This window comes from Camarhynchus parvulus, chromosome 3 (genome assembly GCF_901933205.1).
Source record: "Camarhynchus parvulus chromosome 3, STF_HiC, whole genome shotgun sequence".
NCBI lineage: Eukaryota > Metazoa > Chordata > Aves > Passeriformes > Thraupidae > Camarhynchus > Camarhynchus parvulus.
Genome location: NC_044573.1, coordinates 103,456,372 through 103,474,799, shown reverse-complemented (window position 1 = coordinate 103,474,799; position 18,428 = coordinate 103,456,372). Strand labels below are relative to the sequence as shown.

The 18,428-nt window shown below is 36.7% G+C and overlaps 1 protein-coding gene across 3 annotated transcripts in view; it reads left to right on the top strand.

Moving 5' to 3' along the window:
• Positions 1 to 13,154, top strand: part of USP45 (ubiquitin specific peptidase 45) — a 50,089-nt gene extending 36,935 nt beyond the window's left edge. The window contains exons 10-18 of one of the 3 annotated variants that reach the window (XM_030944897.1): positions 1,172 to 1,253; positions 2,231 to 2,322; positions 4,306 to 4,362; positions 5,706 to 5,849; positions 7,124 to 7,790; positions 9,474 to 9,571; positions 9,965 to 10,051; positions 10,488 to 10,641; positions 12,033 to 13,154. In XM_030944897.1, coding sequence (XP_030800757.1) covers positions 1,172 to 1,253; positions 2,231 to 2,322; positions 4,306 to 4,362; positions 5,706 to 5,849; positions 7,124 to 7,790; positions 9,474 to 9,571; positions 9,965 to 10,051; positions 10,488 to 10,641; positions 12,033 to 12,166 — 1,515 coding nt within the window. In that variant the 3' untranslated portion in view covers positions 12,167 to 13,154. Of the gene's footprint in view, positions 1 to 1,171; positions 1,254 to 2,230; positions 5,850 to 7,123; positions 7,791 to 9,473; positions 9,572 to 9,964; positions 10,052 to 10,487; positions 10,642 to 12,032 lie in introns of those variants that run through there. The other 2 variants (XR_004060586.1, XM_030944899.1) reach the window with 2 other exon arrangements.
• The last annotated feature ends 5,274 nt before the right edge of the window (positions 13,155 to 18,428 follow it).

Here is an 18,428-nt window from a genome sequence, read left to right as displayed (position 1 = left end):
CCTATTGATTAATCCTTTTAGTATATTGTTGGCTTTAAGATGCACAAAGCTGAGCTCGGGGCAGCGGGAGTTAATTCACAAGCCAGGTCACATACTCATAAGGTCGGAGTATGACTTGGTCTGATGGGTGCCTGAACTGGAAACCAAACCTCTGACACTGTCTGTCATCCTCACACTACAGTGATATGTGGCTTGGAAGTGTGCTTTGCTGCCTGGAAACTAGAGCCATCTATTAATCTTTTCCTGTTAGGACAGAGGGTTTGAGTTGCTTGCAGAGGGTTTGGTATTTGTCTCTTAGAATGGTACTTTGCTCTAAGTGTGACTTCAGTATTTAATTATAAATGTCATTTGCACACCAACAAGGGAGTCTCATACATGTTACTAGAGTCTGTGGATCAGAGAGACAGGACACTTGCCAGGAAAAGGGAAAGCATAGTAGCTATAGTCAGGGGACCTGATTCATCCTCCTGCTTCCCTCTCTGCAGCATGTCAGAGGTCAGGCTTTTCTACCAGCCCATGCAGTTCTGCTGCCAGGAATACAATGCCTCTTCACTTCCAGGCAGTTGAGAAATATCAGGGAAAAGCACCCCCTATCTGGAGGGGCAGCTACAACTCATTAATTAATTTTCTTCTTTCTGATCCTTCTTTCAAAATTGTAGTTTTTAGGAATTTTTTTTTTAGTAAATGTTGGTAACATTTACGTGAATTCATAAGAAGTTTTCTTTCTTTTCTAAGGTTTTCTAACATACCTCTGGAATTGACAGTGTTAGAAAATGAACAGAAGTGATAAAAATACTGCCCAAATGTAGTCACTGAAGTTTGGCTAGTGAAAGGCTCTTAGCTGCCTTTGAAGTATTTTATATCCTAGTCAGTGTAAGTCCATTTGCAGTGGGAAAAATGGATAGCATTAGTTCACTGAAAATCTCATAGTTTCTTGGTAACCTGTGAAGTGCCCTATGATGGTTCCCTTTTAAGGGAAGGAAATTTTTGGGCGATTATCTACGAAAGTTAAGCTCATGTAGTTTTGACATTGTTAGTGAGTAACAACAATAGTTTTACAATATTAAATTACATTTATTTTATGGAAATAAGACAAGATAAAGTCTAACCAAATATGACTAGTTTTTAGAATGTTTACACTTAAAATACTTGGTTTTATTTCTACTTCTAGCGTATACAAACTGGTATCTTAAAGGCATTCAATAACCCAACTACTAAGACAGCAGATGAAGAAACTAGAAGAAAAGTCAAAGGTATGCAACTCTTTATTGAAAACTTCTAAAACTGCACTAGTCTTTAAATAACATTTTTTTCTGAACTGCCTGTTGGGATCAGGAGATCTGAAGTGCTGTAATGGCCAGACTTTATTCTGTGTTACTCTAGTGCCGCCTAGTGTGTACCTAAAGTGCAGAGAGCTTAGTGTGTGCTGACTTGCATCTGTGTATCCAGGAGAAAGGCTCCCCAGTGTTAATCCAACTCTTAATAATAAGTAGATTTTAATTTTGTTTTCTAAAATAGCCTGCTCTATATTTGTTACATAGTCATAATTACTTTATACTCAGATAGGCCATTTTCCATAAATAAAACTGATTTCTGTCAGTTGACTGGTGCTGTGAGCACTCTAAGTACAAAGTCAAGATAGGCAGCTGTTTCTAAAGAAGGCTTTTTTTTTCAAAATAAGAGGTTTTTGTGGGTTTTTTTTTTCCCATGTGTTTGTTTATTCAGTAGTCCTAATTTGGGGGATTTTGTTTTAATTAAAGTCCTAATGATTAAGATCTTTTGTAGTCATCCTTCCCAAATCTGCAAAAGTTAAGGCATAAAGATGTATTAGAAAAGGATTTTGTTATATTTTAGAGCTTTATAGTTGCAAAAACCATTTTGAAAGGGTGAGAATCTCTCTGTTTACCCCAGTGTCTGTATCAAGGCAATGCAATGTTATTTACTCAAAAGAAAACTGAGATATAAAAAGCTTTTTCTTAAGAGATACAATATTATTACTGTTACAGAAGATGGGGAAGGGAAGGATAAAAGGGAACCTTTTCACTAAAACATTTTTAAATGTTGAGATAACACAGTATATGATGTATTGGTTACTGTATTGTGTTCAAAACATTTTGAATATGTTTAAAATTGTGCTTTCATAATATATCTTGGAAAGAATTTTGTTGTACTTATAGTGTGGCATTGGATGTGTTATTTTTCACATTTAAAAAAAGCAATGTTTTTTCAGCATATGGAAGAGAGGGTGTGAAGATGAACTTCATAGATAGGATCTTTGTTGGTGAATTGACTAGCACTGTCATGTGTGAGGAATGTGAAAATGTAGGTATTCTGGAATTTGGTTTGATGTGGAATAGATCACATACTGGTTTGATTACATTGTCTTGAAAGTATAAAATTGTGTTGCCAATTTTATACTTGTTTGTTTGTTTGTAAAAACAAGACTTTATTGAAAGTTTCTCATTTGAAATTATTTATTCCTTCTTTAAAGCATTATCCTCCCAGACCTAAGAAGAGGGATCCTTTGAATTCAAAAAGGATTCAAGTACTGGGCTCGATTTTACATCTGAATTAAGGCTGGAGGTTCCAAATTCTATAATCATATGTGTTACACACCAGTGTTATTTGATATTTTTGAAACATCTATTTTAAAATATAAATCCTTCTGCCTGCTCTTCTGGGATACACCTGAAAATTGGAAATTACTTACTTTGAATTAGAATGAGTGGGAAAATGCTAAAATGACTTCTTTTTCTTTGAAGTATTTTTTATAATTAACATAATAACCCTAATGAACAATATATTCCTTTCATAATTAATATTACTGACATTCCATCATAAATGCTTTCCATGATCCTTATAATTTTCTTTTAAGTTTGACAGAGAAAAATCTTAATTGCATGACTTTTTAAATTGAATGTTACATTTATGTTTGGTTTAAAACATTCTATTTCATATTATAGAGATTAAGTAAATTAATCAGTCTGAAAAATTAAGCACAGTCCTGCAGTGCCAGGTAAACTTCCCTGTGTGTGATGTGCAGATTACTCTTCAATGTGCTACTAGTACCAATGAAGAACTTTGACCATAAATAAAAATAGAGGCTGTATGTATTTTGCATGTCTCATCTGTTTTTGCTGGCTTCTTATATTCTGCCTGCACAGGACTTGAGAATATGCTAGCTGTAGCCCTTTGAGGAGGAGTTTAGCATTCATTTTCCTTTGCCTACACTGGCAAGATATTTTTGATACGTGTTTGCTCATGCAAGCGACACTTTAGAGGAGCCCCTGTTTGAACATCGCTCACCAGGCAGGCAGTCAGTCACCAGAGCTGCCTGCTTTTGATCCCATTTATTGCTTTACTGGAACCTAAACATTCCTGAGTCCTTGGCACAACAGGTAAATTAAGCTTGCAGTCCATACCAAGTGTCACAGGTGGAAGATGGGGTCACAAATACAAGAGAAGGGACATGGTGACAGTAATTGATGGCATGGCTGTGACTTAAATGTACAACATGATTTTTACTTCCTTTTTTAAGGTTTTGTTTTTCACAGTCTTTTCAGAGGTAAGATAAGTCAGTTTTGGAAGGAATTCGAGAACAGCAAGGGAGAGATCCTAAGGAACTTAGTGATAAAGGCAGATGGAAAGTGCTGGAAGAGATTGTCTTTAGGTATGCTTTGCAAGATGTTTCCAGCTTATATATGGCAAAATGAAACCTCAGTACAAAAAAAGAGGTTGGTTTTTTTTCAAGTCTCTTTTCCCCTGTAATTTGATTTCTTTTACCAATTAGTATATGGTGTCAAAAAAATCTAACAAAGCTTTTGACTGTAACCAATAAGACTGACTTAATCTTAACTGAGAGCATGAGGTTAGAACCTGTCACTTAACTGTCATTAACCAGTCCTTGCTGCATAACAGCTCAAGCACCTGTGCAGAAGTGTCCAGAATCAGGAGACACTAAAAGGTAGCTTTCTGCAGAGGGGTACCACAGGGGCCCACTTGAAACTCCATCTGGAGCTCAGAGAAAGTGAGCACCACGCTGCTTCAAGTCAGTTCATGCCCAGATTGATGGCCTTGCCCTTGACCTCTACATGCTGAAGTTTTGTGTGATGTTAGAAAGAAAATTAGACCTAACTTAATAATTTTTAAAGTTAGTGGGAAGTTCTTCATTGTAGTTTCATACATCTTGTAAGTAATTAGCTTGTTGTATAGTTTTTGATAACAAATTGATTAAATAAAGGGAGCTATGTACTAAACCCATATACTGTTCTTTGCATTTAAGTGCATTTTCTCTTTTTCTTCAAGATTTCAACAGTAAAAGAACCTTTCATTGATCTTTCACTTCCTATAATAGAGGAGAGGGTAAGAAACAGAATATGTAATAAGTAACTATTGCTTCCAGTGGATTGTTTTTTAATAGCCTTATGAAGATACTTATCTGTATACACATAGTTTTGCTTTAAGCCTAAAACTGTAACATTGTTCATAAATACATGTACTATTATCCATCTATCCATTATATGATTTTCTTTATATATATATATATATGCATACAATGTCATAAGTACATATATCTTTAAATTAGTCCAAACTTGCATCAAATGCCTATAGTAACCCACAGAATATATAGATCTGAGATTAGCTTAATTTAATATTATGTACTTATATAAATAGAATCATTATAAGCCTTTTTTTTTTTTGGAGGTCCAGAGAGTCAGATTCTAACTTATTGGTTTGTATCTAGAGAACCTGAGTCCCTTGGGCTGATGTTTACCTACAGGATGAGACACTTTAAAAATGGATATTTGAATTTATTTATTCTGGGGTTCTCAGCATTTTATGGATTACCTTCATTAGCTGCAGACTGTGTTCCTTTGAAGGCATGAGCTGTTTTTTCAGGATTTGGGCTTTTCATTTGAGAGTAGTGAGTGTGGGTTGAGAGTGGTTCTTCCTCCATCCTGCATATATTCATGTACATTTAAGGGACAGTAGTTAATGTAATATTTATTTCTGTATAAAATGTATTTTTCTCCAAACACCAGTTTTTTTCATAACCAGTTCTTCGTCTTTGTTGGTGCACTGCATGCAGATGCCTGTGGGAGTTAAGGCTTTTACAGCATTTTGAGTATCTGGGCCCTTGTGCTTCCTGGCTCCCATGTGTAACAAGGGAAATTCGTGGGTTCTGTTTGAGGTGATTTCTCTGGCTGTTTAGCAGTGGCTGCACTTGCTTGAGGATGGGCATTTATAGCCAGCACTTTCCTTCACTTTCCTGACGTGTGCTGCTGCCAGTAATGTGATGGGGGGGGGGGTGTGTGGCAGCTCTGTTGTCACAGGCTGCACCAGGGACTGACTTAGGGGGACCTGTGTCCCTTTTGATAAAGTCACATCTCATACAGCTATGGATGTGCTTACACAATAGTAGATTAGATTATTTTGTGTTGTATTACATACAGAAATTTTGTATCATTCCTATTCCTTGTGGCTTTCAGTTGAACCTTCAGAGACATTGACAGTGAGTTCATGATTAAAAAAAAATTAGAAAGTAGCCTTATATCACAATTCAGGGGGCCATTTAATTGGTTTTATGTAGGTCACTGTTTTCTAAAATAAAGGAAAAAATCCACCTGCATTCATCTTTTCTGTAGGTTGCAAAGGAATACAAAATTGACGTGTTGCCTTTCCTAATTTCCTGTCTAATTTCTTAGGTTGCAAAACCTGTGCCCTTGGGAAGAACAGGTAAAAGTAAAAGTGTACAGGAGACAGATCTTGGTCAGTATAATTGTTCTTCTATCAGTACTCTGAATAATCAACCCAAAATTGTCAAGAAACACACTTTAACAAAAGATAAGGTAAGAACTTAACTACTCACATTAACCAGTCATCCTGAGTTAACTCAAATTTCTAGGGTGACTGAGAACTTCCAGGGAATTTTGATACATGTCAGTGGGGTTTTCTAGTATACATATAGCTGGCATAGACTTGTTTTAAAATATTTAGGTCATCATTAGAAGCATGAGAAATGACAGTCATTGGTAACCATTTAGCTTTCAGTTACAGGGTTTCATTTTTAAGGAAATAAAAAATCTGCAGGCTAGTTTCAATTCATGTTGCTTTTGGCACTGTTGCAAGGGTCTGTGCTCTGTTGAGTACCATAAAAACCCTCCTGAATCAAGTCCTAACACATTAAAGACATGTGAAGAAAAAATACAGTGTATAAAATACAACATATAAAACACAAAATATAAAAGAATGATAGGAGAAGAGAATGAGTCAGAAGTAGAAAATAGACATGAGGTAGAAACAAAGGAAAGGATGGAAAGAAGTAGTGCAGAAACTGATTGTTATAGAAGAAAAGGCCTAAAACTCAAACTATTGAGATTAATGGAAGGATTCCCATTGGTACCACTGGAATTTTGATCCAATTCAAATAAAGGAAAAAAAAGGGGGAAGGAAAGTTGCTAGTTTCTTTTGGAAAGTAGCCAAACAAAAGGAGGCAAGAAAAGAGTCATGAACATTTGCAAATCACCTAAAATTATAGCAGCTTTGTGGGTTTGGTTTTCTAAATCTATAGGAGTAGTTTTCTGTGGAAGCAATCTTTTACTTCTTCTTGCAATCTTGATTGAAATAAAAGTCAACTTCAGGTGATATTGAAATCAGCAAACATCCTCCTAGGGATGTCTTAGTTAATTCTATGACAAATGCCCGTAAGGCGAGTTGAATTTTTTCTGGAGCTGCTCGTCCACTAAGGCTTCTCATGGGAGGTCAGGGGAGTAACTTAAACTTGAGGACCTTTTAGAAGCTTAAATTAGATTAAGTGAATACCACTTCAAGTGTGCCATCTACAGCTGTCACAAAGTGAAATTAATTCATTGTGGGAAGTATTGATCTCACAGGAAGTATAAGTGGACTTAGCTGACTGGGATGTAGGTTTCTAATCCTAAATTAGTGTAAAAACTTCTTAAGGAAATCAGCTATCTTAGACATGAGAGATGGAGAATATAGAACAATATAACCCCCCAATAATTTGCTTTGCATTTGTCATGTTGCGAAAGATTTGTTCGCTTACAAATCTGCTTCCTGTTTCTCCCCTCTATTACTGAATTAATAATGCCATGATTTACAGAACCAGTTGAACCATGAGAGACGGCTTGCCAGAAAAGCTTCCTCAAAGGAAGAAGAAAGAAGTCCTGTTATCATGCAGGAAAAAGCCAAAAAGCTGGAGCTGGAAGGTAGCTCTGGCGTCCTGTACTCCAAAGAGCCCTGTGCGGAGGCAGCTGTCAATGGGAGCCAGACGGAGGGCAGTGAGAAGGAAGCCAGCCGCTCGGAAAGCAGCTTTGATGCTGACAGTGAAGCCTCAGAAAGCGAAAGTGCTTCTAAGCAAACAGCTCTGAGCCCACCCAGCAGCGTGTCTGGTGTGCAGGTCAACCCCTTAAACCCTAAAACGCCGCACAAGCCAAGTGACAGCACCGAAGAGATGATTTCCAGTTCCATATCCAAGCTTAGCTTCTGCGATCCTGTAAATGAAGATAAAAAATCAAGTTGTGGAGATCCAGCATTGGGTTTATCAAATAATTCCATGTTCTCAGTAGGCAAATCCTCACTATCACAAAACCCTCAAAATGCTTTCCAGACGCTTTCCCAAAGCTACATAACTAGCTCAAAGGAATGTTCTGTTCAGTCCTGCCTTTACCAGTTCACCTCTGTAGAGCTCTTAATGGGGAACAACAAGCTTTTATGTGAGAGCTGCACAGAAAGGAAACAGAAGTATCAGAAGAAAACCAACTCCACAGGTAAAGTGCTTGTACCTCTGGACAATTTCCAGCATTGCCTCCCAAAGCCTATGTGCTGGCTGCTCTTCCATTGCTTCAGCATGGGTCTCCCTGCTGTAGTTAGATAGAAAATGTCCCTCTAAACAAAACTTGTAACAACTTAAAACTTCATCAGGCAATGGCAACAGGACTAATTTTTATTTTAGAACATAATGGTAGATGTGACATAGAATTGATTTTGCATCTTTATTCTGTCCAAGATAAAGAATTTAAAGATGACTGTAAACCGAGTATGTGCATTGCTTGATACTAATCTTTGCTGCTGTTTCTGTTCCTTACAATCCTCAAAGCTTTGGAATATATCCTGTAATATTCAGCCCCAGTAGTTCACATACTCAGGAAAGTAATGTAATTAGGTATGAAAAAGAGGCAAAAAAAGAGAGTTGCAATGAAGAGAGAAAAAAAATTCCAAAAATTTGTAAGAATGGAGATGAGAGAGAAGCACCTTCTTGTGACAGTGTTTTCCTCGATGCTTGTATATCCCAAGCAGACCATTAGAGTTCACTGAATAAGAAAAACAACTTAAATTTAATGAAAAATTAACATTTTAGAAGGACTGGAGGATTGGGGTTTTTTAATATATAGAAATTCAGAAGAATAAAAAAATTGAGCTCTTCTGCTAATTTGTAAATACAATAAAGGGAGTTTGTATAATAACAAAAAATTGCCTGTTTGCTGTGCATTTATAGATACCTGGAGAGATAAAATTTAAGCATGAGTAAATTCAGAAAAATTATTTGTATTTTATAGTTATACCTTTAATCATCATTGGACTATAAGTGCCATATAGATAACACTTTGGTTCCATGGGCACCATGGAAAAGCAAAATCAATTCACAATTACTCATTATTTATTTTTTCCTTCTAAAACAAAAGATGTAAGAGGTCACCCAATCAAACATTAAGTGCTCCATTATACCTCAAATGAACTATTTTCTTTTGAACATATGTAAAAGCAGTAAATTAATTTTTTCAGCAAAACCAAATTCTAGTGGTATGTTCTCTTTTACTGTGGAGCTTTTCTGTGGAGCTTTCACTGTGCTACTTTTGGTAAGCACCCTGTGTTCCATGCCTTCTGCACCATAGAGGGTTTGGAGGCCACATATCCCAGTCCTGAATGTTGAAGCCAGCAGGTTATGAAGCTTCCTGAAGTAGACAGCTCTCCTCAGACCTTTCTCTTAAATAAGTATAAAGTATGTAGTCATGCAGAAAGAACTGAAGAATGGAAAACTCAACTCTTAGTGATTAGGACATTAACACAGATAAAGAGACTTGTGCCTTCCAGTTTTTATGCAGGGATCATCCATTTATTTTAGGTTTTAACAGGAAAGTTGGGTGCTATAGTAACAGAAAATGTAGTTATCTCAGTGTGCAAGCTGACCTAGATAGCGGACAGGCATCCAGCTTCTGGTCTGATTTGCACAAGACTGGCTAAAATAATGCTCAGATTTCACAGATTGTTTATTAATAACTAGAAAAATAAGAAAATATTTTTGTTACTCCACAAAATTTCCCTTGTGTTTTATTTAACAAGTACAAAACCATCTCAGCATAGATCTGTTCTGTCAGATGTTTAGAAAGTATTAAAAAAATTCCATATGACTGCCTTCACTTTACATATTATTTTGATATTCATAAATACAGAAAAGAAAATGGAAGGTGTCTACACAAATGCTCGGAAACAGCTGCTGATTTCTTCAGTTCCTGCTATTCTTATTCTCCACCTGAAAAGATTCCACCAGGTAAGAGGCCAGACCCCTCTTGTATATTCCTCTGCCCCACTGGTGGATAACTGATGGTTCATCAAGTGTCATTGTGGATCCCAATACTGCCTTTTTAGATGGAGACCTGGTAGAAGCACTGTTTGAAACATGCTATGTTTGTTGTGATTATTCTAACACCCTCAGAGTAGGTTTAGCCATCCTGATGTATCCAGGGAAACCCCTTGTGTGTCCATCCTGTTACTGTAGCACTGTGTTGGAAACAGAACAAAGAAGGTTTAAATCAGTTAAAATCTTATTCTTGGATTTGGTTTATTTTAATGGTATAATGATACACCTTAGCTTTAAAAGGCTACCTTGTAAAAATATGTATTTTACAGTTTTTCTTTTTTTCTTTTTTTTTTTCTTTTGAAGGCTGGTTTGAGTCTACGGAAAGTAAACAGGCATGTGGACTTCCCATTGATTTTAGACTTAGCACCATTCTGTGCTGCATCTTGCAAGGTACAATTTCAAGTCTTTATTTTTGTTGCACTTCAGCAGTTGGTGTACTGACCACAAGTTAAATTGGATTGATGATGATGATGATTTTTAATTAAATTGTAGAGTGAATTTTTCAGATAGTGTCTTGACATCAGAACTGTAATTGTGTGCAATCCCATTCATATCAAGAATATCAGAGATGTTAGCTAATGCTAGTTAAGCTGTGGTGCCTTGGTGGTGTTGGTGCACATAACAGCATTAAAGACAAGTATTACTGTCTCTATGGTAACTAAATTAGTAAGACTACTGAGTACTTGTAATAGAGGTATTTTGCTGTTGGAAATGCTGTGGATGGCTGTTTGCCTCTTTTGGAATCATACTGCTGCCAGCTACTTAACATGCCAGTAAAATTTATTGTGAAATAATTCACCTTTGTTTTCTGTTTCTGGGAATGCAGAACGTTATGGATGGTGCAAGAGTGCTGTATAGTCTTTATGGAATAGTGGAGCACAGTGGCTCAATGAGAGGGGGTCATTACGCAGCGTATGTGAAAGTCAGGACATCCTCCAAGAAATTGCTGGAGCATATTTCTACCACTAAATCTGTTCTGGGTATGTACAAACAGAGCTTCCTTTCCTTTACTGTAAACCAAAAGTAACTGTCTACAGGGATTTGTAACAAATAATTTTTTAGCTGAGAATAATTGTGGTTTTTAGACAGGTTGTAGAAACCCCATCCCAGGATGCGCTCTAGGCCAGGCTGGATGGAGCTCTGAGCAGCCTGGGCTAAGGGAGGTGTCCCTGCCCATGGCATAGCTGTTGGAACTAAATGGTCTTTGCAGTTTCTTCCAACCCAAACCAACCTATGATTCTATTAATTATTCTTTTTTGTTGTTGCATATCCTACTTCTGCTATTAATGCCATATAGAACTGAGTGAATAATGGAATTTTCTTTCAGCTATTAAACAGATAATTGAGGGAAAACTTTCCTCTCTTTCCTACTCAAAATAATACATCCTGATGAATAGTTGTGCCTGGTAAAATTTAATTGTTAGGCATATTTGGTATCTGAAAATGGTTTAATACACCAGTCAAATCCATTACATTAAATTAAATTACATTTTCTGAATATTTGAGCACTTTATGTATCTTAGATATTTTAGGATGGGAATTTTTTAACACTTAAAAATCTGGAATACTCTGGTTTAATGTGAACAGCAAGAATCTTTTTCATGGAAGATACAAGGTTTGGTTTAGGGTTTCTGTTGGCATTTTGAGAACAGCACACTAGTTCTTTCTTATTAATGCTTGATGGATATGGAGAACAGATGATTGGGGATACAAGCATCATAAAGTCACCCTAGGACAAGAGAGAAATAAGTTTCCAGGACAGAATCTGTAAGTGAAAAATTTGCAGCAGCAATAATATGTTAAGCTGTCAAAGTTAGGTAAATATATTTTCTGTTTCCCTTCTTGGGGGAAAGTGAGAACCAAGCATTATGCTTTCTATGCTATGTAGTATCACTTTGCATTTGAAGCTCATTTCCCAGAAAGACAATCTTTGACATTATTAATGAAATCAAAGTCTCCTGCAGTCTTATGCTTATCTTGCAATGATTATTAAAACAGATTAGATCTCTTCATGTTCTTAATTTCACACTGGTCAGCTTTTAAAGTAAGACTTTTTTTCTATGTCAGAACTGGTTGTGTTCTAGTATAACTTCCGGTTGGAGCTCAGCAAACTGTACTGGAAATGTCTTAGGCTTTCGAAAAAAATATGAAAAAAGCCATGGCAGCATTCATTCCTAGGCATTGTCTTCCACCAATTTCTCTTACAGTGCTCTTTGACATGTAAGTTTCAAACTCAATAGCAGACTCTACCTAAGTAATGACTTACTCTCATACATTATAAGCTTCTGTTGCTTTTTGGAATAGCCACTGTATTTGTTTAATGATGTTGTGAAAGACAATAAAAAATTTTTTTTTTGCTTCTGCATTTCAGGTTTGAAAGAAGCCATGGGAGCATCAGGAGGACAGTGGGTGTACGTTAGTGATGCCCATGTTCAGATGGTTCCAGAATCAAGAGTACTAAATGCACAAGCATATCTACTTTTTTATGAAAGATTATTACTATAATTCTTAACAGTTTAATTTCAAAGAAAATAGTGTTATTTAGTTTATCTTATTTAAAGCTGCAGTGGTAAGAGTACCTGTAAATATTGTGCCTTTATCTTGTAGAGAATTTATCATATTTTGACTCTGAAGTTCAGTTAAACTATTATAAATATCTGAATGATTCTCTTAAAGTATGCACTTTGCCAAACATGTAAAATTCCTAGGTTCATTAAAATGCAGTTCCATTAGAATGTAAGAGAATGTCCTGTCCTACTGAGGTCTAGGGAAAGTTTGTTTTTGATTATAATAAAGATAAGCTTTCGCCCATAGTTCTAGAACAGTTGAGAATAGAAATACTGATAGCGCTAAGTGCCTGGATTTGCTGGTGTACAGTAACAATACAAAGTGGTCAACTTCTTCTGATCCAGTCCAGACCCTTCCTGTCACTGGGCTGGGTGTCAGCTGTTAAGATTTCTGCAAACAAGAGCCTGTCAAATAGTGTTGCTTCCATGTGTAGTAATTGGAAAGCAGAGTCCTCCAGAATGGAGTGACAACAGCTGTCTCTGGGCAGTGCTTCAGTGCACTTTCCTGATAAAAGCTGGGAATAGATTAGGAAAACATGGCTTCTGAATAGTGACAGTGAATCCTCAGATACCCAGTACCCTTTCAGTTGTCTCCAACTGGCACTGATATAGCAATGTACTCCTGTTTCAATATAAACATGTACTTGGTGTGCATAACTATATCCTCTGAGATATATGCACACACCATAAATCCATCAATAGATATTGTCATTTTACCTTCTAGGAAAGAGAATTGCAAATAATTTCTGTATTTAGTAATTTTTCAACTTCACAATTATGACAATGTACAGCATATAAGCTTGTGTATGTACAGGGTTTAAGCGTAATTCAGTAAATTCTGTTACTTTTGGTTCCAAACATGAATTTGTTTATCTGTTCCTGAATACTTTTCTCACAGGGGTAATAAACTATAAATTATTTTTGCACTGTGTGTGTGAATTGGACAGTAAATGATGACTTTTGCCCTCTGATACATGTCTGGACTTCCTTTTGTCAGCAGTGGGGGACAGCAGGAGTCCTAGTGGCAGAACTGGTTTCTGTAGACTGTGTGACTGCCCTGTTTTGAGGTGTTACTTCCTTTGGTAATTTCTCATTTCCATCCCAGAGAGTAACAGATACATTCTTAGGTCAAGACCTGGTGACTGCTTGAAGTTATGTGGTAATTAAATTATTTAATAAGCAGTTACTTAAATACAAATTACTTCTGTAACAGTTCCATCCTGTATGACTTGCTCTTTGGTAGAGAAAAAAATGTTAATGTGGGCTTACTGTTTTCATTGATGGTAATGTTTTTTAAGTGAAAAGACGTGCTGTCCCTGTTGGTGTCTGTACTACATGTTGTCATACCTACCTGCCTGACTCTCCTATTCTCTACTTCTGTTTCAGAGCTCCACCCCACTTGCATTCCCTCTTTTGCATAAGAAAATGGCACAGCCTGCTAGAATTGCATTTGCTCAAACTGCTGAGGTGTATCTTACAGCCACGTGCCTTGCACATTCTTGTGCAGGCACTAGGGATTGTTAGGCCATAAAACTGATAGTCATAATGGAAAGAACCTCTGGTTGCACAGCATTTTATTTTCAAAAGGAAAACTCCTCTGTTTAGATCAACATTAGGATATGTGTTTTGGGCAAAACCATGATTTTTTCCTTGTACAAATTAAAATTGTCTCAGTCTATCCAAAAGTAGTAAAAATCAGAAACCAAGCAGCCAGCTTTAGCTATCTGTATTCCAGCTAACAGCATCTTAACCTAAGTCTACACTAAATAAGAAAGAAAGATAATGTTTAGATGGGAGTTGGTTAAAATACCAAAATTCTCTTCTAGCTCCTTATCTTCCCATACCATTCATCCACCTACGCACATCTTTATCCTCTTTGTATGTAACTGATCAAAACTCAGAATTAGTTCCAGGCAACAGTAGTAGCAAATAGCAACTAAGTATCACTTGTGTGACACAACCTTGCTAGGAGGACACGTGGAGTGAATCCTCACCCTAAAGCACGCAGACTGAGTAGCTGGCACCTGACCTTGCTCTCTTTGCTGACTTCTGGAAAACTACTGAATTTAGGTACCTGTATTACTCTGCTTTTTAGCCTAGAACTACCTAGACTACTTAGAACTCCCTAGACTGCACAACGAGGAGAGAAACAGAATGAGCTTCTTAACCTGTTACTTCCTACTTTCAATGCTATTTTCAGGAAATTCCTGAGGTGGTCTTTGCTCCTTTTTAACTGGAGTTTACAAGCTGTTTCTGAAATTTTCCCAAGTGGACATAACTGCCTAGAATGTCATAAAAGATGTTGGCAGGATTATTTTCTCATTAACAGCCAGGGAACATTTACTTTTATTTATATACAGGTATTTTATAGAACATAGACAGAAAGTGCCATGAAAAAGAGCCAATGCCTTTATTCAGGATAGCCATCACTGTTGCTCCTGGATGAGGTGTTCTGAGCTGAAATAAAAAGCTATGTTGGCAGGAACTCTGTAAACCTTGACTCAGGAACAGGGATGAAAATATGATAGAAGGAAACAGTCTCTAAAAATGAAGGCAATAGGTGAAGTTATGCCTTCAAAATGAAAAAACTGATGACAAGTGCAAGATGTCACACACAATTTTAGATGCAAGTCACAGTGTCCTTTACACAGACCTAAGTTATAAGTTCATAAGTTATTTTGTGTAAGGTTTGGCTGTAAAGAAACTACATAAAGTCTTCAGTGTATACTGAAGACTTTTATAATTCTTTATCAAGAATTTGAAAAGAAGCTCAAGGCATTCTGGGAAAACAGGAGTATACATCCTATATGTGTTAGAATGTTAAATATGATTCTAGAGTCAGAGAACTGGCAGTTTCCTACAACTACCAGATGTGTGAATGCTATTGAAGATCTATATATTTTCAGATTTTAAGTGAAGGGCTTGAAAGTTTAAGACTCTCCTTAAAATGTCTTATGTTACCAACCAAAAATCTCTTCAGGCTGACAGCATGTACTCTTTACAGAGCTTCACCATACTTTTGTGGTCCCCCACCCTGAGAAAGTGCAGTAGCCTGGGTCTTCATGTGGCAGAGCTCCAAAATGGCTTTCCCTTCATCCCACTCTTCTCACGAGGGCACCACTGCTTTCTTCATCAGATCCATTTCTTCTTTATGTTTTTGGGGTCTCCATAAGCCTCTGTGTCAATGTCTTTGCTTTCATTGATCCTTAAGCATGATATAGTGGTTCCCAATCTCATCCCTTATTCTGTGAGCTTGCAAAGCTCTTGCAGGAAGAGCTACTGCAGCTTAGTCTGGTCTGTCCCCACCACCACACTGGCTCTGCCTACAGGCTGCAGCACTGACCCCTGAGAAAAGCTGTGACTCCTGAGCAGCTCTCTGCTGACCAGTCACAAGACAGTGCCTGTAAAACAATTACAAAGGATTCAAATTAAATAGTTCCTCACTCATCAGTAAGTAAACCTCATCTATGGGAAGTACCCGATTCCCCAGAACAGAGGCATCAACAAAGACCACTGCATCAGCTAAGGAGTTAGTACAGATTATAAGAAAGAGCTTTGTTATCTTGGCATTTATATATCATTTACACCAAAAGTGGCAAAAAAGGATGGGGAGATTTACTATACTAACCTGTCTACAATATGTGTACAGACATCATGTTTGCATTAGTCTGTTCTCCTAAGACATGGGTACAAATAGAGGGGAAGGAAAAACAAACCCTGAACTTTGCCGCCCAAAATGTACACACTGTAATCGCCTTTGTTTAGAAAATTAAATCCATGCAATCTGCCAAACCTTCCTCCCCTTTCCCATCTGCACCCTCTGTGTGCATCAATGAAGTGCTCTTGCCTATGGATTTCAAGTGGTAGCAGGTGAGAGTGGTTTATAAATTCATTAAAACGCTGAAATGTCTTAACTTCACCATTTGCTTCTCTGTACGCTTCTTTTTTATACTAACACAAACTGAATCATAAAGGGACATGAAATTAATGCATCTATATTCTCAACCCATTATAAAAATCTTACTTGAACATATTGGTAACAAACTAAGAAAGGAGTAATTTCTTTAGTAGAAAATCTAAGATGTATTAAAAAGGAAACAAATTAGATGGGAACAAAGAAAGCATTTAAATACAACTCTTCTGTTAACAATAATTAACAAATTCAATTTTCATTAAAAAGCACACCTCCGCTTTAGCTATCTGTATTCCAGCTAACAACATCATAACCTAAGTCTACACTAAGTAAGAAAGAAAGATAATGTTTAGATGAGAGTTGTTACAACAACCCTGATTAAACAAAGATTTGATACTCCTTAGTTTTCAATATCTGGACTCTATTTTGCTGTACCCTGTACACATTTATACGTTTGTACAAAGATTTGTATATCTACGTGAAAGAAATGCCACTATTCTTTGGTAGAACAATTTCAGTCTAACTATTTTAGAACAGATTATTGTTGCTTCTTTGTCTTTTTACCATGTCTCAGGCTGTCATTTTACCAGCTGTTCTAGCTGTTGTACCTCTCCTGTTGGTGTATAAACAAATTGCAGAAATGGTGGAAAATGATTATTCAAAATGATTCATAATCTATGTTCTTGTAAATCAGATTATAAAATATATTTTCAGATGGATGTCTGTGCAAGTCAAAACACTTTCTTTGCACATTACATAAGAAATCTAAGTTAATCTTTATGTTATAATAAAACCATTGCAATGCACTGCAGCCACTTCAAAACTACTTGGTGTACATTCCACTTCTACAAAGTTATAAATACTTCCATCATCACTGATAGCAGTAGAAAATAATAACTTTTAAGTGTCAAGAATGTTTCTTACATCTATTGCAGCTTCCAGTATTTTGCAAGTACAAAATGTAAAGGTGCAGAACTGCTTTTAAAAGAAAACAAGAGTGTTTATTTTGAGTGAGTTTATGACTTCTTAGCAATTAAATTACCTCATTGCTTTGCTAGTTTAGGGTTTTTTTGCTTTTGAGCTGTGTAACGTGGGAATTGTTTTCATGTATTCTGTAGTGAAACCACCCTGTCAATGCCACCATTCCCTATTTAGCCATTCCACAAAGCTGAGTTCTGATTCTATGACATGGAGATAATCCCTGGTATGTTCATGTGTGCTTGCACTTACACAAAAGACAATCCAATAATCAAAAATCTTGTTGCTGAGTTCAAAATACTTGTGAGCAATAAATCAAGCATGTTAAAATTTTAATCTAGTTTTCATTAATTTCCTTTTTTCATCTATTTGAACTAATAGTCTGACTCTATTCTGCAGATATTTAAATTACAAATAGTATTTTAGAATTTGACTACAGTGCTGATACATGGTACATTTCATTTATAGATTTCTAATTCCAAATATTAGTAAGCAGGGTCTTACAATAGACTGTATTTAAAAAACAAACACAAGTCTGATCAGTTTTCTAGTCTACCCAAGGTGCTTTAACAATTTCTGAGAGAATAGCTGCATTTGTCATCTATTCATTTTGTCTTTTCATCTGTTATATATTGTTAGAAAAATATGTAAATAAAACATCCAGCCATTTGGAAAGCTGTGTTATTTAAACATAAGCTGTATGTTGTACATCTGTACATTAATGTATTTTTGCTTGTGTCTTGTCTCGCATCGTCACTGCCTGTGGAAGAGCTCTCCAGAGATGAATCCATATCCTTGAACACTTAAGGTGCACCTCTTGTTTCCCCTGCCTTACCCTCTGTGGCAAAGGGCACAGATACAGTTTGTTCCCTTTATGAGAACTGAGTTCTGTAATTCTGTGATAAAACCAGGACCAAGAGTGGGACTCCCTCACATGCCCGGTTTCAGTGGCAGCTGGAAGTTTGTCCATCCATAAGCATCACTCCAGAGTTCCAGCTGTGAGTCAACACTGGACAGACTTAAAACTTCCACAACATTTCTGTCCATGGAAAGCATGCTCAATCCTGCCATTCCATGCGACACAAAAAGGGGAAAATCTAGAATGCTCCAGCCAACACTAATATGTAGCCTAACTGGCACTGACAGTCATTACAAAAGTTTATTAAATCCTACAATTTTCTCTAGATTTATAAGAGTCAATTTTGTTACTCCGTGTGGGTATTAATATAACTTTATGCTGATCAGAGACTGTGGGTGTTTTAGGCATTTACATCCATGACGCTGAGGGAAGGGAAGGCAGTGATCCCAG